This window comes from Colletotrichum higginsianum, chromosome 6, assembly GCF_001672515.1.
Source record: "Colletotrichum higginsianum IMI 349063 chromosome 6, whole genome shotgun sequence".
Taxonomy (NCBI): Eukaryota; Fungi; Ascomycota; class Sordariomycetes; order Glomerellales; family Glomerellaceae; genus Colletotrichum; species Colletotrichum higginsianum.
This window is the reverse complement of record NC_030959.1, coordinates 4,193,938-4,207,806: the sequence shown is the minus strand read 5'-3', so window position 1 is coordinate 4,207,806 and position 13,869 is coordinate 4,193,938. Positions and strand designations below refer to the sequence as shown.

Below are 13,869 nucleotides of genomic sequence, written 5' to 3'. Positions count from 1 at the left end.
GAGGTCGGGGTTTTAGGGACAGTTTAGGATACCGCACTGTACGACATTGGCAAAGTATGGCTCGTATTAAACTAGGATGCAGCTCACCTAACGTACCCTGTCCTTAGTAGCCTTACCAATATAGGGACCAGGCATATCAGGCAAAGCTTTGCAAGATCACGCGCTAAGAAGGGGGGTATTGTTAAAATTGGAGGGAAAAGAAGCACGCACACGGATATTCGGGCTTGGCTGGCTTAGGTAGTTCCTTGGTGTGTGAGTCAGGACTAGGGCGGCATGCAAGCCGTCGCCTGTTTGAGCAAAAGGCGCACCAACAACCTGCCAACAGTCGACATCCGACTTAGTCTTAGTCTTGTCTATATCTTCTTCGTTCTTTCAACGCCACCCTCATCACTCGCATCAGTTGCAGCTGCACTGTAGTACCCAGGCCCTGCGACCCCCTAGCTGAATGGCGTATCATGTATCTCGGACTCTTTCTTTTTGACCGACAATTGTGACCCCATTCTGTACCGTATATAGCTAAACTTGAGATGGCGGCCACAGCAAACAAGCACGGTCGACCAAGCATGACTTACCTAGTGAGGTTAAGTTGTACTGTGAACTTGATGAGGAGCGAGTCTGGCGTATACGATGGAGCATGTGCTGATTAACTACTCTACCCATGTAAGTTAAGTGACAGCAGGTGCGAGAACATCGCTTAGCACGCGCGCATGTGATGAACCACAAAAGCTCTACTTCTTGTGCCAACGCTAGAATATCTCTCCACTACAGCCTTTGCATTCACGACACAGTGAACGCGGCTGCTTATAACGACTTGTCATTTCCTACAAGGCCAACCCAGATTGTATGGTGGTGATCGGTGTAAGTCAAACCATCCAATCCACTTTTAAGCCACCCCTTAGGGTGGATATCACCTGGAATAAGCGTATTCCTCTCAACACCATTCCCGTTCAAGTAACTAGTGCCGCGGACGTAAATTCCAGCTTTAGCGACATCAGACGAATCAGTGAGGTTGGCATTCCCATGTCCGCTACCTTTACGGACAATGATTGGTCTCTTCTGACTTCCCAAGAAGCGAGATTAGAAGGGCTAAGCTTACATTGGATTCGATGGCTCCATCGTATTCATGCTGCCTACATCGTGGGGCTTGTTGCCGCTGATACTTGGATTTAACCGATGGACGTGCCGCGTTATCCTCATTCACGACGGGGCCGGATCTCGGCATATTCTGGGCAACGGAGTCAAGCGTTCGGCGAAAATAAAAAACCCACAAACTGCCCCCCCCCCCCCCCCCCCCCCCGCGCACCTGTCGCCAATAACAGCTGACGAGGCAAACTGACAAATCCCTTCGAGGGTCATTCCGGACTGGCCATCGTTCACTGCGGCGCTTCCAGCTGTTTCTCGCCGGGCCCCGACCTCCAGCCTGGGCCCTTGGTGTGTTTCACAACCCCTAAATCCTTACCCTGTGTACTCCTCGCCTGGAGATCCCGAATGGCTGGCACAGGGGTAAGGGAAAAAATATTGCTGTGGTCCCTCTTACTTACGTTGAAGTGTGTCAGTAGGCGCGTGATTTTTTATTAGAGCCTGGAAGCAGTTTAGGGCTGGCAAGCAGCTTGGAAGGGGTTTGAGCCGTGCATGAACGGACGATCTCCATCTGGCCTCTGAGCGTTTGTAGAGAGAGGGGATCGCTGCCGGCGGAGCTCCCTCGCTTCGGAGAAGACCTTCTTGGCTTTATAGATAAGGTAGGACAAGGATCCAACGAACAGGAACGGCAGTGGCATATCTTCTGGTGCTCTGAAGTCATCATTTGAGCCGATGGGCCAACTATCAATCCATGCATGCGATGACGCCTGATTGCTTCGAGTCGGTGGGCATAACTTCCGAGGGGCGGTTCCGTGGGTTCTTCCATCAAAGGAGCAGGGTCGCATCTAACATCACGAACCATGGTACATGACAGATTGTCAGGGTTTTGACTATAGCTCATCAAGAGGTATATGTATTTTGTCTCGAGTGGAGTCATAGACTGAAAAAAAGAAGTATACAGAGTGAAGGCGTCAAGCAAACTTGACATTCAAGGCATCAGACCCGGCATGAGTGCGTTGTGTTTGGCATCAGAGTCCCCGCGGGGAATGACAGAATACGAGCCTCGCTTAGATGCGGACGGAGAGGCGAGCAATGCGGCTTACGCGTTTCATGGCCCTGAGAGCCCTCTTCCTGTAGCAAATGTCGTCCTCCTCGGTGGCGGGAGTGGCGGGAGTCTCCTTAGCTTCAACCGTAGCCCCAGGGACGGTGGGTGCTACCGCGTTGTTACCCGCGCCCTCCATGGCGCGAACACTCTCTGCCCAGTCCGAGGTGCCGTTCTCCGGGTCAGGGTCGGCGGGAGTGCAGGCCTGGGCGCGGCCTGGGCCGCCGACAGGCTGCCACTCGCGCTTGTCAGTGGCGGCCATGAGGTTCTCGGCGGCTTCGGGGAGCCAGCCGTTGATGAAGTCGCCGTGGAAGCTGTACGAGGGCCCGCTGGCGAGCTCCAGGGGCGCGACGCCGTTCCAGCTGCCGGCGGCGGACACGTCGTAGCGAACGGAGAAGCGCAGCTGGGGGATGCGCTTCATGCCGGTTGGGCACCAGTTGCTGTTTTGGCGGTGCTCGCCTCCAGAGTAGGCGGTCGCCATGGTGGCCGGGTTGAAGCAGTCTTGGAAGGTCAGGATGGCCTGGAGGCGGCCGCGGTCGCAGGTGGACGTGGGGAAGGCCGAGGCGTCCTTGGTGCCTTGGCCGCCGCCGACGTTGCAGAACCATTCGAGCCTGGAGCGGGCGTCGACGTCGGCCTGGGAGGTGGCGTCGGCGTTGCCGGCGACGACCTTGAAGTCTTGGGGGAAGGTGACCTCGGCATCGCCTATGTTGTTGTAGTAGGCCTTGAAGGAGAGGGGCTCGATGGGGATGCGGTCCCCGCCCTTGACGCCGTACAGGGTCGGAATCCAGTAGATGGACAAGTCGTTGGGATTGTCGTTGGTGTTGCAGCCCGTCTGTGCCTCGGCGCTGGTCTTTGTATTGACGGTGACCTGGTCCGAGCCGAAGAACGTGTGCATGTGGCTGGTATACTCGCCGGGCTGGACGATAGGGTCGATGTTCTTGCGGAAGGCGACCTTGGCGTTGATCTGGTGGTACGCCTGGGCGGTGCTCGCGAGGACGAGAGCGGTGGTGAGGAAAGACATTGTCTCCATGGGATGGGGTCTGATGTTATTGTGGAGCTGGGGAAGGATTGTGTCGACAAGTGTTCAACTGTATTTTTCGAGGGTTGAATAGTATGTTGCACAGCAACAAAAAGAAAAGAAAAGAAACAAATGAGTGAGAGAAAGAGATCCAGAGAGTGAAAGATTCTCTGGTAGGATAAAAGAATGACAGAAAGATGGAACGGGAGAAGATCTGAACTCTGGTGCGACGGCTAAACTGTACTTTTGTATTCCACGATGATGGCCCCCAATATGGCTGGGCTGCCTCTGGCGATGCCCATCTCCTCGCCTCCCAGAGTGTCTTTAGGAATCCTGTAGTCACACCCTACTGTAGAATCGGAATTCGCGGCACGAGGCCAACGCTGGGTTATGATGGCCAAGAGATAGCTGGAAACTAGGAACCGAGCCTCCAGTCTCACATATAGGCGACACGCAGGTCGGCTTTCTCGGGTTCGTGTACACTACCTATGGTATATGGCGCATTAGCGCACTCTATCTAAACCGTCGAAGCGTCTTTGCCAGGAAAGGGCCGGCCCACTAAGGCTTAGTCTATTCCGATTGTGTACCTTCGTGCCGCACACTATATACTCGAAACGCCAACAACGACCTAGAACTAGAGCTAGTCCCCGGACATCTGTCAAAAGGCTTTAGCGCCCCCGCTATAAGACTTGGCGGCTCTCCAAGCTGCGATCATAATAGGAGGTAGATTCCCAGATCCGGCTTGGCCCCAAGTTTAGCACGTGGCCCCTTGGAGCTTATATGGGTAAGTAAAAGCCCCTTGCTGTGTCTACCCCCGCATATAACCTTATGACTTATAGAATTCCAGTAATCTTACTAAGGGAAATTGACTATCAGGCCAGCAGACTGCTAGAAATACTCTTAGCGGGGGTGTGAGGGTTGTGGTGGGTAGAAAATACCTGGCAGGGAGATTTTACTTTCGCCGGATACCATCGTATGTACCTGCAAAACAGATCATCCTCATCCTTAGTGGCCCAGTGATGGATGGGTGAGCCTCCCTTGATCTGGATAGCGGGTCAGCTACCTAAGCCACAAGTTTTCCGGGTCGATGACCAGGAACTGTAAAGAGGCATGAGGCTCCTCTCACTTCGCTGCCTTTGAGCTGCCATTTGATAGCCAGAGGGCCAAGCCATGGGTTTGGTGTCTAAACCGAGCGTCAGTCCTGATTCCATTTTAGGTGCTGAAGAGACGTGATTGCAAAATTCAAAGCACATGTCTTGGCTTCACTGAGTGAAGTGAGTGGCGGGTCCGCGGCCAACTCCGGCAACGGGCGGGGGTAAAACATACACAGTTCCAGAAAAGAAAAGATCACCAAGGTGTAAAGACAACTTCGGAATGTCATATCAAGTGATGCGAACTTTGTGTGGTTTAAATGCAAGGTGGTTGGATTGAAATCAAACAAGAAGAGAACGTAAGATATCTCAGACCTAGGAACTTGACAGGTGCTAGCTACAGCACAAATAAAACGGTACGTGTGCCTTTGTTACTCCTTTACCTCGAACTTCAATCTCAAGAGCTCCTTCGAGTTCTTCCACGCAATCTTCTCCCAATCTTCGTCACCAACAAGCCCACTCGCCTTCAAGCGCTCCATAAACTCCCTTGCCACCCCGTACTCAGCAAACGGATAGTCGCAGCTGAACAAGATTCTCTCGATCTTGGTCTCCTGCAGCAGACAGGCCATCGGCGCAAGCGAAAACATCCCGCTTGTCGTAATCCAAATATTCCCATCCCACACCTCTCTCAGCCCGCGCCTAGGTGTCTCGGAGGCAGGCCACAACCTGATGATGCGGTCAAGCATGAAAGGTAACATCTCACCCATATGTCCGATGATAATCTTGACCTTGGGGAATTTGTCGAATATGCCGGCCGCATACAGACGGAGGATGTGGACGCCCATACGGGAATGCCAGCCCCAGCAACCTAACCCTATGGCCTTTTCAAATTTGGCGTCATAAGGTCCTTTGAAGTTGACTTCCGTCTCGGCCTCGGGTGAAAAGGTTGGGTGAATATAGATTGGCACATCTAGCTCCTGAGCCGCTTCCCATAACGGATAGAACCGCGGCGAATCAAAGAAACTTCCATCGTCAAGGTGGTTTGGCGTCAACGCGCCTACAAACCCCAGATCCTGCACGCATCGGCGTAGTTCAGTTGCCGCCTTGGCAGGGTCGTTAAGGGGCAAAAGCGCAAAGGCAGCGTAGCGGTCCAGATGCTGGACGATTTTGGAGTAGGTATCATCGTTGATAGATGTGCAGGCTTCCGGCTCAGGAATCACCTGCAGATGAGAAAGGACTGTCATAGCGACGGATGCACTGGCCATGTCTTGAAGTCGAGCTGGACCAATGTCGGCGAGCTTCTTTGGTATAATAGGACCGTATTCTTGGGGGTTAGGGCGAACGTATATACCCCGTCGCTCAGGAGCGAGGGGCGAAAAGAAATGCTCTTCAATTCCGATAAGAGGCGTCATCATGTAAAGTTGAGTAAGATTGTCTTTGTGAGTGTGTGACTAAGTTTGGTGTGTGAGTGAAAATGGTTCTCAAGTGGTTGTCTGTAGACTCTTATATACTGAAGGATAGGAGGAAACTCCTGGGACTGCATCACAAGTGTTTGGTGTCAGCGCTCATTGATATCGGCTCTGTTGTGTGATGACGTCAACAAGTATGCACTAAAGCGACTAGGGGTATTTACTTCAAGGACCTCCGGTGCCTTTATGCCAGGCCCGGCGCGGTAGCTGTAGTTGGGCCGAACCCGTGCCGATAGCCATCAACATGCCGGGCCCGAGCTGGTAGCAATTGTGTTAAGCAACAACTTGACAACTACCAATGTTCCCAATAGGTTCACGGTCCCCGTGAGTACCACTGACCAAACTGTATCCTCGGATGCGTCGCCGCATAATACACCAGACTAATATGAGCATTTTCATGTAGATAGCCCTTCAGTTATGTTTGCCAGAACAAGATGAATTCAGTCTCACAGAGCCACCAGCCATATCCTCAGACGACTGCCTTTCTCCTAATACGACTATGAATCGCAGGATGCCCTCATTCTGTCGTTTTTTAGGCTTAATTAATGAATTCTTCACATTCCAGTCAAGCGGGATTCTTTCTTGTATCTACTACTCATCGACAGCTCGTGCATACCGTTGTAGCTAGGAAACGCAGTTCCAGCACCCTTTTACCCAGAAGCTGGCGTCAATCTAACAAGTACTGCAAGCACCCACACTGTAAGGGGGTGTGGCTTGTATCCACTTGACTTTGGAGCTGCAGTTATCTTCACGGCTTAATTAGTGCGAGTATCTTGGGAAACCTGGGCAAATGCCTAGGCAAGAAAGTTTAGACAGCCACGTACTTCCCGGACTCTCCGAGACAAAAGCGGCTATCACGGCCCGTCCTATACCATCAAAGCTTGACTTCTTGCTTGACCCACACATAGCGGCCACATCCGAGTACGCACGCACAACCTAGTACAGCAAAAGTCCGTCTGCTGACCCTCCTTCTTTGCATACAATCGTGGACGAGACCCGATGCGGGCTTTTCTTTCGCAGTCGCACTTTTTCATGAAAGAAAATGGAGACCAGGGGCTTCTGTTCCAAAGGCCGAATTTCCGTCTTTTTACTTTCGGACTTTGCTCTTACCATCTCCGCCCAAAACAGCCCGAGTGCACTTGAAACTCCCTTTGGTGGCTAAGCACTTTGGAGCTCGCCCAACCCATGTTACTAGTTTATGGGATTCTTCCGTGTTATCCATGTTGAAGACCTGTCAGCCAGCTGTAACAAATGAACTTCGGACAACCCTTCCTTCATTCACGCTCCATATCGGCCTCGGCGCACCATTAAGCGCCGACCGGCTGCTAATGACTCGGTAGGTTCAGACGCTTTGGTGCAGAGAGCGTTGAAACTGCCGGCGATGCGGGCATATGACGTCATTCTCATCACCATTTCCTACGTTGCGGCTCGATGAACGGACTTGGATGTCAAAGAAAAACGCCGCTTCGTTTTTGCACTGCCTCCAGGTGATGTCGACGGACATGATGGTTTACTTCAAATTATATTCTTAAAAACTAATAAGGACATCTCTTTTCTTCGAGTACATAAACCATTTGACACAGTCTTTCTCACCTGTGATATGATTAGCTGTCTCTCACACTTTTCACTGAACCAAAACCAAATCATCATCGGATTCCAACATACTCGTAAACTGAATACCACTGTCTCATCACACCAATTATCTACTTCTCAACAACACACCATGAACGCGCCGCAATACGGAAAGCGCTTGATTCCCCAAGTACTTGACGAGATCGCCAACACAGATCCCGACGCGGAAATCTTCTCGGCGCCTCGCTCATCCGACCCCAAGGATGGATGGAAGAAAGTGACCTACTGGCAGGTTGCGAACGCGGTAAACCGCATAGCTCAGCTGATTGTCGGCAAAAAGGGCAGACCTGAACCGGGGACCTTTCCCACGCTCACCTATATCGGACCAAGCGATGTGCGCTACGCAATTATTACAATCGCCTGTATCAAGGCAGGATACAAGGTCGGTGCGCTCCATATGAGAACGTACTGAAGCTGACCATAATGCAGGCCTTGTTAATCTCACCCAGAAATTCTCACAAGGGTCAGATGAATCTTTTGGAGCAGACAGACTGCAACATTATCTGCTGCGACTCATCATTTGACCATGTTGTCCAGCCTCTGGCAAAAGAGCGTCAAATGGACATTATTGTGGTCAGCTCTGCTGAAGCTTGGCTTGAAGACACTGAGGTGCAGCATTTCCCTTACATCAAGACCTTTGAAGAGGCCAAGATGGACCCAGTTGTTGTGCTCCATACAAGCGGTAGTACTGGCCTGCCGAAGCCTGTTGTTCTCCGTGTTGCTATGGTTGCTGTTGGCGATGCTTTTCACAACCTCCCAGACTTTATGGGTTCCATGAACTGCATCAAGTCCATCACGCTTGGCGAGCGCCTCTTTCTGCCAATGCCTCTTTTTCACGCTGCTGGGTGCTGCATGTCAATCTTGTCTGCCATCTACTGGAAACACCCTGTTGCCCTTGGCTTTACAAATCGTCCTTTAACGCCGCAGGCTGTTCTCGATGCTCTTCAGTACGCCAATATCGACAATGTTATATTGCCCCCCTCGATATTGGAAGAGATGGCTAGTATGCCTGAGGGTGTTGACTGGTTGAAAAAGATGAAGAGGGTGCATTTTGGCGGCGGTAACCTCGCCCGTGATGCCGGGGACTTGCTTACCAAGGCCGGAGTCCCTGTATCCAGCCTTATTGCGTCCACTGAGTACCTGTCCTTCCCAAAAACTTCGGAAAAAAACTCATCTAACTATTAATTAGAACCGGTGTTCTGCCGTATTTCTTCCAGAAGAACCTAAATCTCTGGCAATGGTTCATTATCGATTCAGACTGCATGGGAGTCAACTGGCGCCAAATTACTGAAGAGGAAGATATCTACGAACAAATTATCGTGCGCAAGGATGAAGAGGATCCTCTTCAGGGTATCTTCTACACTTTCCCTGAGGCTAAGGAGTATAGTACGAAGGATCTGTACTGCAAGCACCCCACGCTGCCTAACCACTGGAGGTACTACGGTCGAGCTGATAACATTATCACCTTATCCAATGGTGAGAAGTTAAACCCTTTAACTATCGAGGAAATTGTTACAGGTCATCCGAGAGTCAAGGGCGCCATCGTTGCTGGAGCTATGCGCTTCCAGCCTCTCCTCATTATCGAACCTATAGAGGACATCAAGTCTGGGGAGGAGGAGAAGCTCATTGACGATATCTGGCCACTGGTTGTCAAGGCCAACAAAGAGACTGTTGCCCATGGCCAGATTAGTCGCCAGTTCATCAGCGTCACCTCCGCCAAGAAACCTTTTCCCCGCGCTGGAAAGGGTACCATACAGCGACATATGGCTTTGAAACTTTACAATGATGAAATCAATGAATGGTACAAGAAAGCTGAGGATAACACGGAATTTGTTCCAGTCGATATCGATATCGACATCACCTCTCAGCAGGCTCTCACCAGCTCCATCGAGAAACTCTTCCAGCACAGCCTTGGTAGCAGAGCCTTGTCTGCGGATACCGATTTCTTCAATGCTGGAATCGACTCTATGCAGATCATCAACGCCTCCCGTATCCTCCGCCATGGGCTCAAGGCTGCTGGTGCCAACATCTCCGCAGACACGATCGCCACCCGTGTTATATACGGGCACCCAACCCCTAGACAGTTGTCTGCCTATCTTATCGACTGCATCAGAAATCAAGCCGACGACAATAGTACGACGACAGCTGAGGATGGTTCCGGTCGCCCCAACCACGATGTAGCCGTCATGGAGTCGCTGATCCAGGAGTACACCCGCGATTTGCCCCAGATGCATGGCAGCAAGCCCGCGCCCAACGACCAGGGCCAGACCATTCTTATCACTGGTACAACAGGTTCTCTTGGGTCTTACATGCTCGACTTCATGGAGTCCAACCCTGCGGTAACAAAAGTTATCTGCCTCAACCGCAGCAACGATGGCTACGAACGCCAGATGGAGATAAGTGCCGAGCGTGGCCTCAACACCAGCTGGAAAAAGACTGAATTCCTCTGCGCGGACTTGTCAAAGAGCAATCTTGGCCTCAAGCCCGATGTTTACAATAGACTTCTAAAGGAAGCCGACCGCATTATCCACAACGCCTGGCCTGTCAACTTCAATATCTCCTTGGAGACCTTTAAGCCGCATATTCGGGGCGTCCGCCACTTCATCGACTTCTCCCTCCATGCTACCAAGAATGTGCCTATTATATTCATCAGTAGTATTGGCACTGTCAACCGTTGGGCTGGCCCTATCCCAGTTCCCGAGGAGAAGCTTGAGGACTTGTCTCTGCCAACTGGCGGCTATGGACGCTCTAAGCTAGTCAGCTCTCTGATTCTCGATGAGGCAACTCAGAGTTCTGGTGTTCCAACCGCCATCGTTCGTGTTGGTCAAATTGCTGGTCCTCAGTCCAAGTCCGGTTGCTGGAATCGTCAAGAATGGCTGCCGTCCATTGTCGCTAGCTCAGTCTATCTTGGAATCTTGCCCAAGGACCTTGGCGACGAGAGCATGGTCAACTGGACGCCGGTTGAGGGCATTGCCAACCTGATACTCGAAGTCTCGGGAATTGCTGCGCCCGTCCCTCTACAGAAAATCAACGGGTACTTTCACGGCGTCAACCCCCGCACTATCGAGTGGGAGAAGCTTGCAATCGCGATCAAGTCCTTTTACGGTGACCGCATAGAGAAGCTTGTCTCATTCAAGGAGTGGTCTAAAGCTTTGGAGGAGAGTGCGTCCTTGGCAAGAGATGTCGAGAAGAACCCTGGGATAAAGCTGCTCGATTTCTACCAAGATTTGGCTTCTGGTGGGGGGACTGTTAAGTTGTCGATGGAGCGTACTATGGAACAGAGCAAAACGATGAAGGAGATGCAGGCTGTAACTCCAGAGCTGGTGCAGAACTGGTGTAGACAGTGGGGATTCTGATTGACAGCAGCATGTAGGCTGCATTGTGTGCAAAGGATCTGCGTCTAACATAATTGAGGCTGAGAAAATAACTTTAGAAGTCCCGAAATCCAGTAAGCTCCTCACATTTGCATGATGGCAAAAATGTCATCTGTAAAAAGTGGAAGCGTCTTGAGTTTGCATTAGCTCAAAGACAGCATCTTCAAGACTCAACTTGCCCCGCCATGATGAGTTATTCTGATCCCTTGTGACAATCTCCTATTTTTTAATGCTTATTGTATAAATCACAAGCATAGTCTGTCTATCAGAAGCAATGCAGCTATTTTAAAGATGAACTGTATAATCATACTTTGTTTTATCTTCACATACACGAGGGGTCTCTACAATGACCAAATCTTTAGATCCCTCTTTCACCGAAGCAACTAAACCATCTATGCTTTCATCAAAGCTTCCCACCACTTCATCCAAGAGTACAATCCTGGGCGACTGTAGCAACACTCTTGCTCCATTTAGCAGTACTGTTTGATGCTGGGACAAGAAATCGGACGACAGGTCGCTGTCAATCCCCTCTTCATCTAATTGGCCCTCCCACAGACCTACCTGGCGCAACTTGTCCTTGATCTGTTCATCTGTCGCCTGATGCATGGTATCCACGTGATCTCGAACCGTTCTGCCTGGAAGAAATAGCGGCTCCTGCGGTACAACTCCTATGCTCGCATGGAGTTCACAGTCGTTAAGTATCCGGATGTCCTTATCGCCCACGAGCACGAAGCCTTTTTCGATGTGTAGTAGACCCAGTAGGGCGAGTAAAACAGTTGACTTGCCACTGCCGCTGGCACCACAAATACCAACCGTCTGACCATCACGGGCCATGAAAGAAAAGTCCTTCAGCACAGAAGGTCCTCCCTGAAGGTATGAGGCCGTGACTCCGCGGAACTCCACAGCTGCATCGTTGTGTTCTACTTTCTCTTCGTGGATGACCTGCTGCGATGTGTTTGAGACGCTGCAAGACTCAGGCGCCCACATCACTTCGCTGGCGTGCTTGATGCGAACAAGTGATTCCCATAGCTGATCCCAACTCTGTCCAGGCCATGGTGAAGCTCCACATGGTCATGCTGAGGCTCGTGACGTTGATTAGCGCTACCGCTATGAACCCGGTCCCGGTACTGCCACGGGTTGTCATCGCCGTTGCCATGATAATGACCGCTATGGCAGCAACGCAGAGGTCCAAGACAAGGGCGAGCCATCGCTTTAGGCAGAAGAAGAGGTACATTGGTCGTTGGATCCCTTCGATTAAATCGCTAGCCACCTCCTCAACTTTCTCCTGAGACTGAAAGGCGCGGATGGTTGCCAGGCCGTCCAGAGTCTCTATTCTGTGCGAGCAAAGATATGCTCTAGATGATAGCTCAAGAAGACAAAGCTGGCGATCTGTGCGAAGGCAAACCTTTTGTATTAGCCAAAGAACTGCTATCATTGCCAGAACAACAATCACAAGGTAAAAGTTTTCCGCTATGACGAACCCTAGTTGCGCCAACATCGATGCTAGTTTTGGAAGAGAGAGTTAGACTTTTCCAACTAGGTCAATTCCGACCGAGTACCACTGATCTTGCACCACGTTTCTGAGTTGTCTCATCAATTCGCCATCAATGATAGTGAAGTCCTGGGTAAATCTTTACATGTGTCAACACCCACCATATAGGTGATTCTTGCATGGTTCTTCTTCGGGCCCGGTGCCGAATCCCATATCGCTCTTGGCTACCTTTTACTTTTGTTGTCTAGGGCTATGCACGCAGCCATGCGCAGAACAATATCACAGCGGTAATGACTCAGACATACACACGGACAGAATCTGCCATACTTACAACTGTAAACCATGTCATCTCACTAGCCACACGACAAGCCCAGACCCTACCGGGAGACCATGGGCAGGGAATCATGATGAAGAAAGGCGTCTTGAAGTTAGACACATGATGGGAGGGGCGTCGAGTCTCGGCGTGGCTGCACGGCGTTGGCTGGGAAGACATACCGTGGCATATGTCCTGGACTGAGACCGACAGCGTGTTGTTAATACTACTTAAGCTGAATCCCGTGTGTACATAAGCAGTCTTCTTTGCTGAGGCAAAGGATGGCTCTGAAATAGCTCCACGGAAAAGTTCGCTGCATGAATAAGATAACGAGAGAGCTCTTCTCGATCCAGAGTTTCGGCCCTCTCCTTCTTTGCCCGTCTAGACTGTCGCTGCAATAAGGCGTTTGTGCTGACCTAGGTTCAAGCTCAAAAGTATTAGTCGCATTGCGCTGCAGCTCTTATAGTCCGGCTCATGCCTATCAAGGACTTCTTCAAGGTCGTCCAAGACGAACAGGAGCTTTTAGGCAAGCCAGCCCCTTATAACGAGGTAGACCTCAAGAGTGCTCGCCTACATCCTCAAGATATACTACAAGATTAGCGTCGAGAAGAGCACCCTCGCCTATCTCATCACCAGCTTTAAGGCACGCAAAAAGTGCCTGCTAAAGGACCAGGTCGACAAATTCGCCAAAGACAAGGCACCCGACAACCTTGACGACACATTCAAGTACAAGGCTGTGCTGGCCCTCGCCAAGGCGCGCAGCAGCACGGGCTCGTCGAAGGTCACCAATGTGCTTGCGGACTACGCCGTCAAGGGCAAAAATGACCCGTCCAAGGTCACCAGCCGTCTCAGGCCATGGGCGACCAAGATCTCTGTTCTTTCAGAAGCTGATAAAGTGGGTATCCCGGCTTCCACTCTCGCTGCCCTGTCTGCTGACCCGAAGAGTGCCACAAATGGAGCCAATGGAACCCCTAAGTCTGCCTTATCGACAGGGCGTATCTATGAGTTCTCTCCCTGTTAGCTGCAGTCACTTCAGAGAAGTGGTTCAAGAAGCCTAAGGCTAAAGCGTATAAGTTGCTCAGAAAAGACCAGGAGACGTAACTTGTTATTGTAGACTTTAATACAAAAGTGTAATTGATAAGGAAGACTGTTTCAAGGTAGTATCATTTTTACAGAACGAGGTAAAGATGCTTTGGAATATAAATGAGCCAAACTAACCATAAATTGTTAAGCTATTAGCTAATATAAGCTACTGATTTCTTAAGTATAGCAAATCTCTTGCGAGTTCTACTAACATA

At 50.8% G+C, this 13,869-nt stretch overlaps 5 protein-coding genes across 5 annotated transcripts; 2 read left to right on the top strand and 3 right to left on the bottom strand.

Moving 5' to 3' along the window:
- Positions 1–2,147: 2,147 nt before the first annotated feature.
- Positions 2,148–3,203, bottom strand: CH63R_09614 (Secreted protein; the record flags this gene model as incomplete). Its single annotated transcript, XM_018304588.1, has 1 exon — positions 2,148–3,203. The coding sequence occupies one exon, from the start codon at positions 3,201–3,203 to the stop codon at positions 2,148–2,150; it is 1,056 nt and encodes a 351-aa protein (XP_018156611.1).
- A 1,519-nt stretch (positions 3,204–4,722) lies between these two features.
- Positions 4,723–5,703, bottom strand: CH63R_09613 (2,3-dihydroxybenzoic acid decarboxylase; the record flags this gene model as incomplete). The annotated part of the gene is made up of 1 exon (XM_018304587.1): positions 4,723–5,703. One exon carries the CDS (start codon positions 5,701–5,703, stop codon positions 4,723–4,725), a length of 981 nt encoding a protein of 326 aa, XP_018156610.1.
- Positions 5,704–7,483: 1,780 nt separating this feature from the next.
- On the top strand, positions 7,484–10,748 carry CH63R_09612 (Nonribosomal peptide synthetase; the record flags this gene model as incomplete). Its single annotated transcript, XM_018304586.1, has 3 exons — positions 7,484–7,774; positions 7,822–8,528; positions 8,582–10,748. The coding sequence occupies 3 exons, from the start codon at positions 7,484–7,486 to the stop codon at positions 10,746–10,748; spliced, it is 3,165 nt and encodes a 1,054-aa protein (XP_018156609.1).
- A 439-nt stretch (positions 10,749–11,187) lies between these two features.
- CH63R_09611 (ABC transporter) lies at positions 11,188–12,264 on the bottom strand (the record flags this gene model as incomplete). The annotated part of the gene is made up of 3 exons (XM_018304585.1): positions 11,188–11,226; positions 11,328–11,827; positions 11,895–12,264. 3 exons carry the CDS (start codon positions 12,262–12,264, stop codon positions 11,188–11,190), a joined length of 909 nt encoding a protein of 302 aa, XP_018156608.1.
- A 781-nt stretch (positions 12,265–13,045) lies between these two features.
- CH63R_09610 (uncharacterized protein) lies at positions 13,046–13,592 on the top strand (the record flags this gene model as incomplete). The annotated part of the gene is given in 2 exon segments (XM_018304584.1): positions 13,046–13,120; positions 13,125–13,592. Coding segments are annotated over 2 exon segments (543 nt in total).
- Positions 13,593–13,869: the final 277 nt, after the last annotated feature.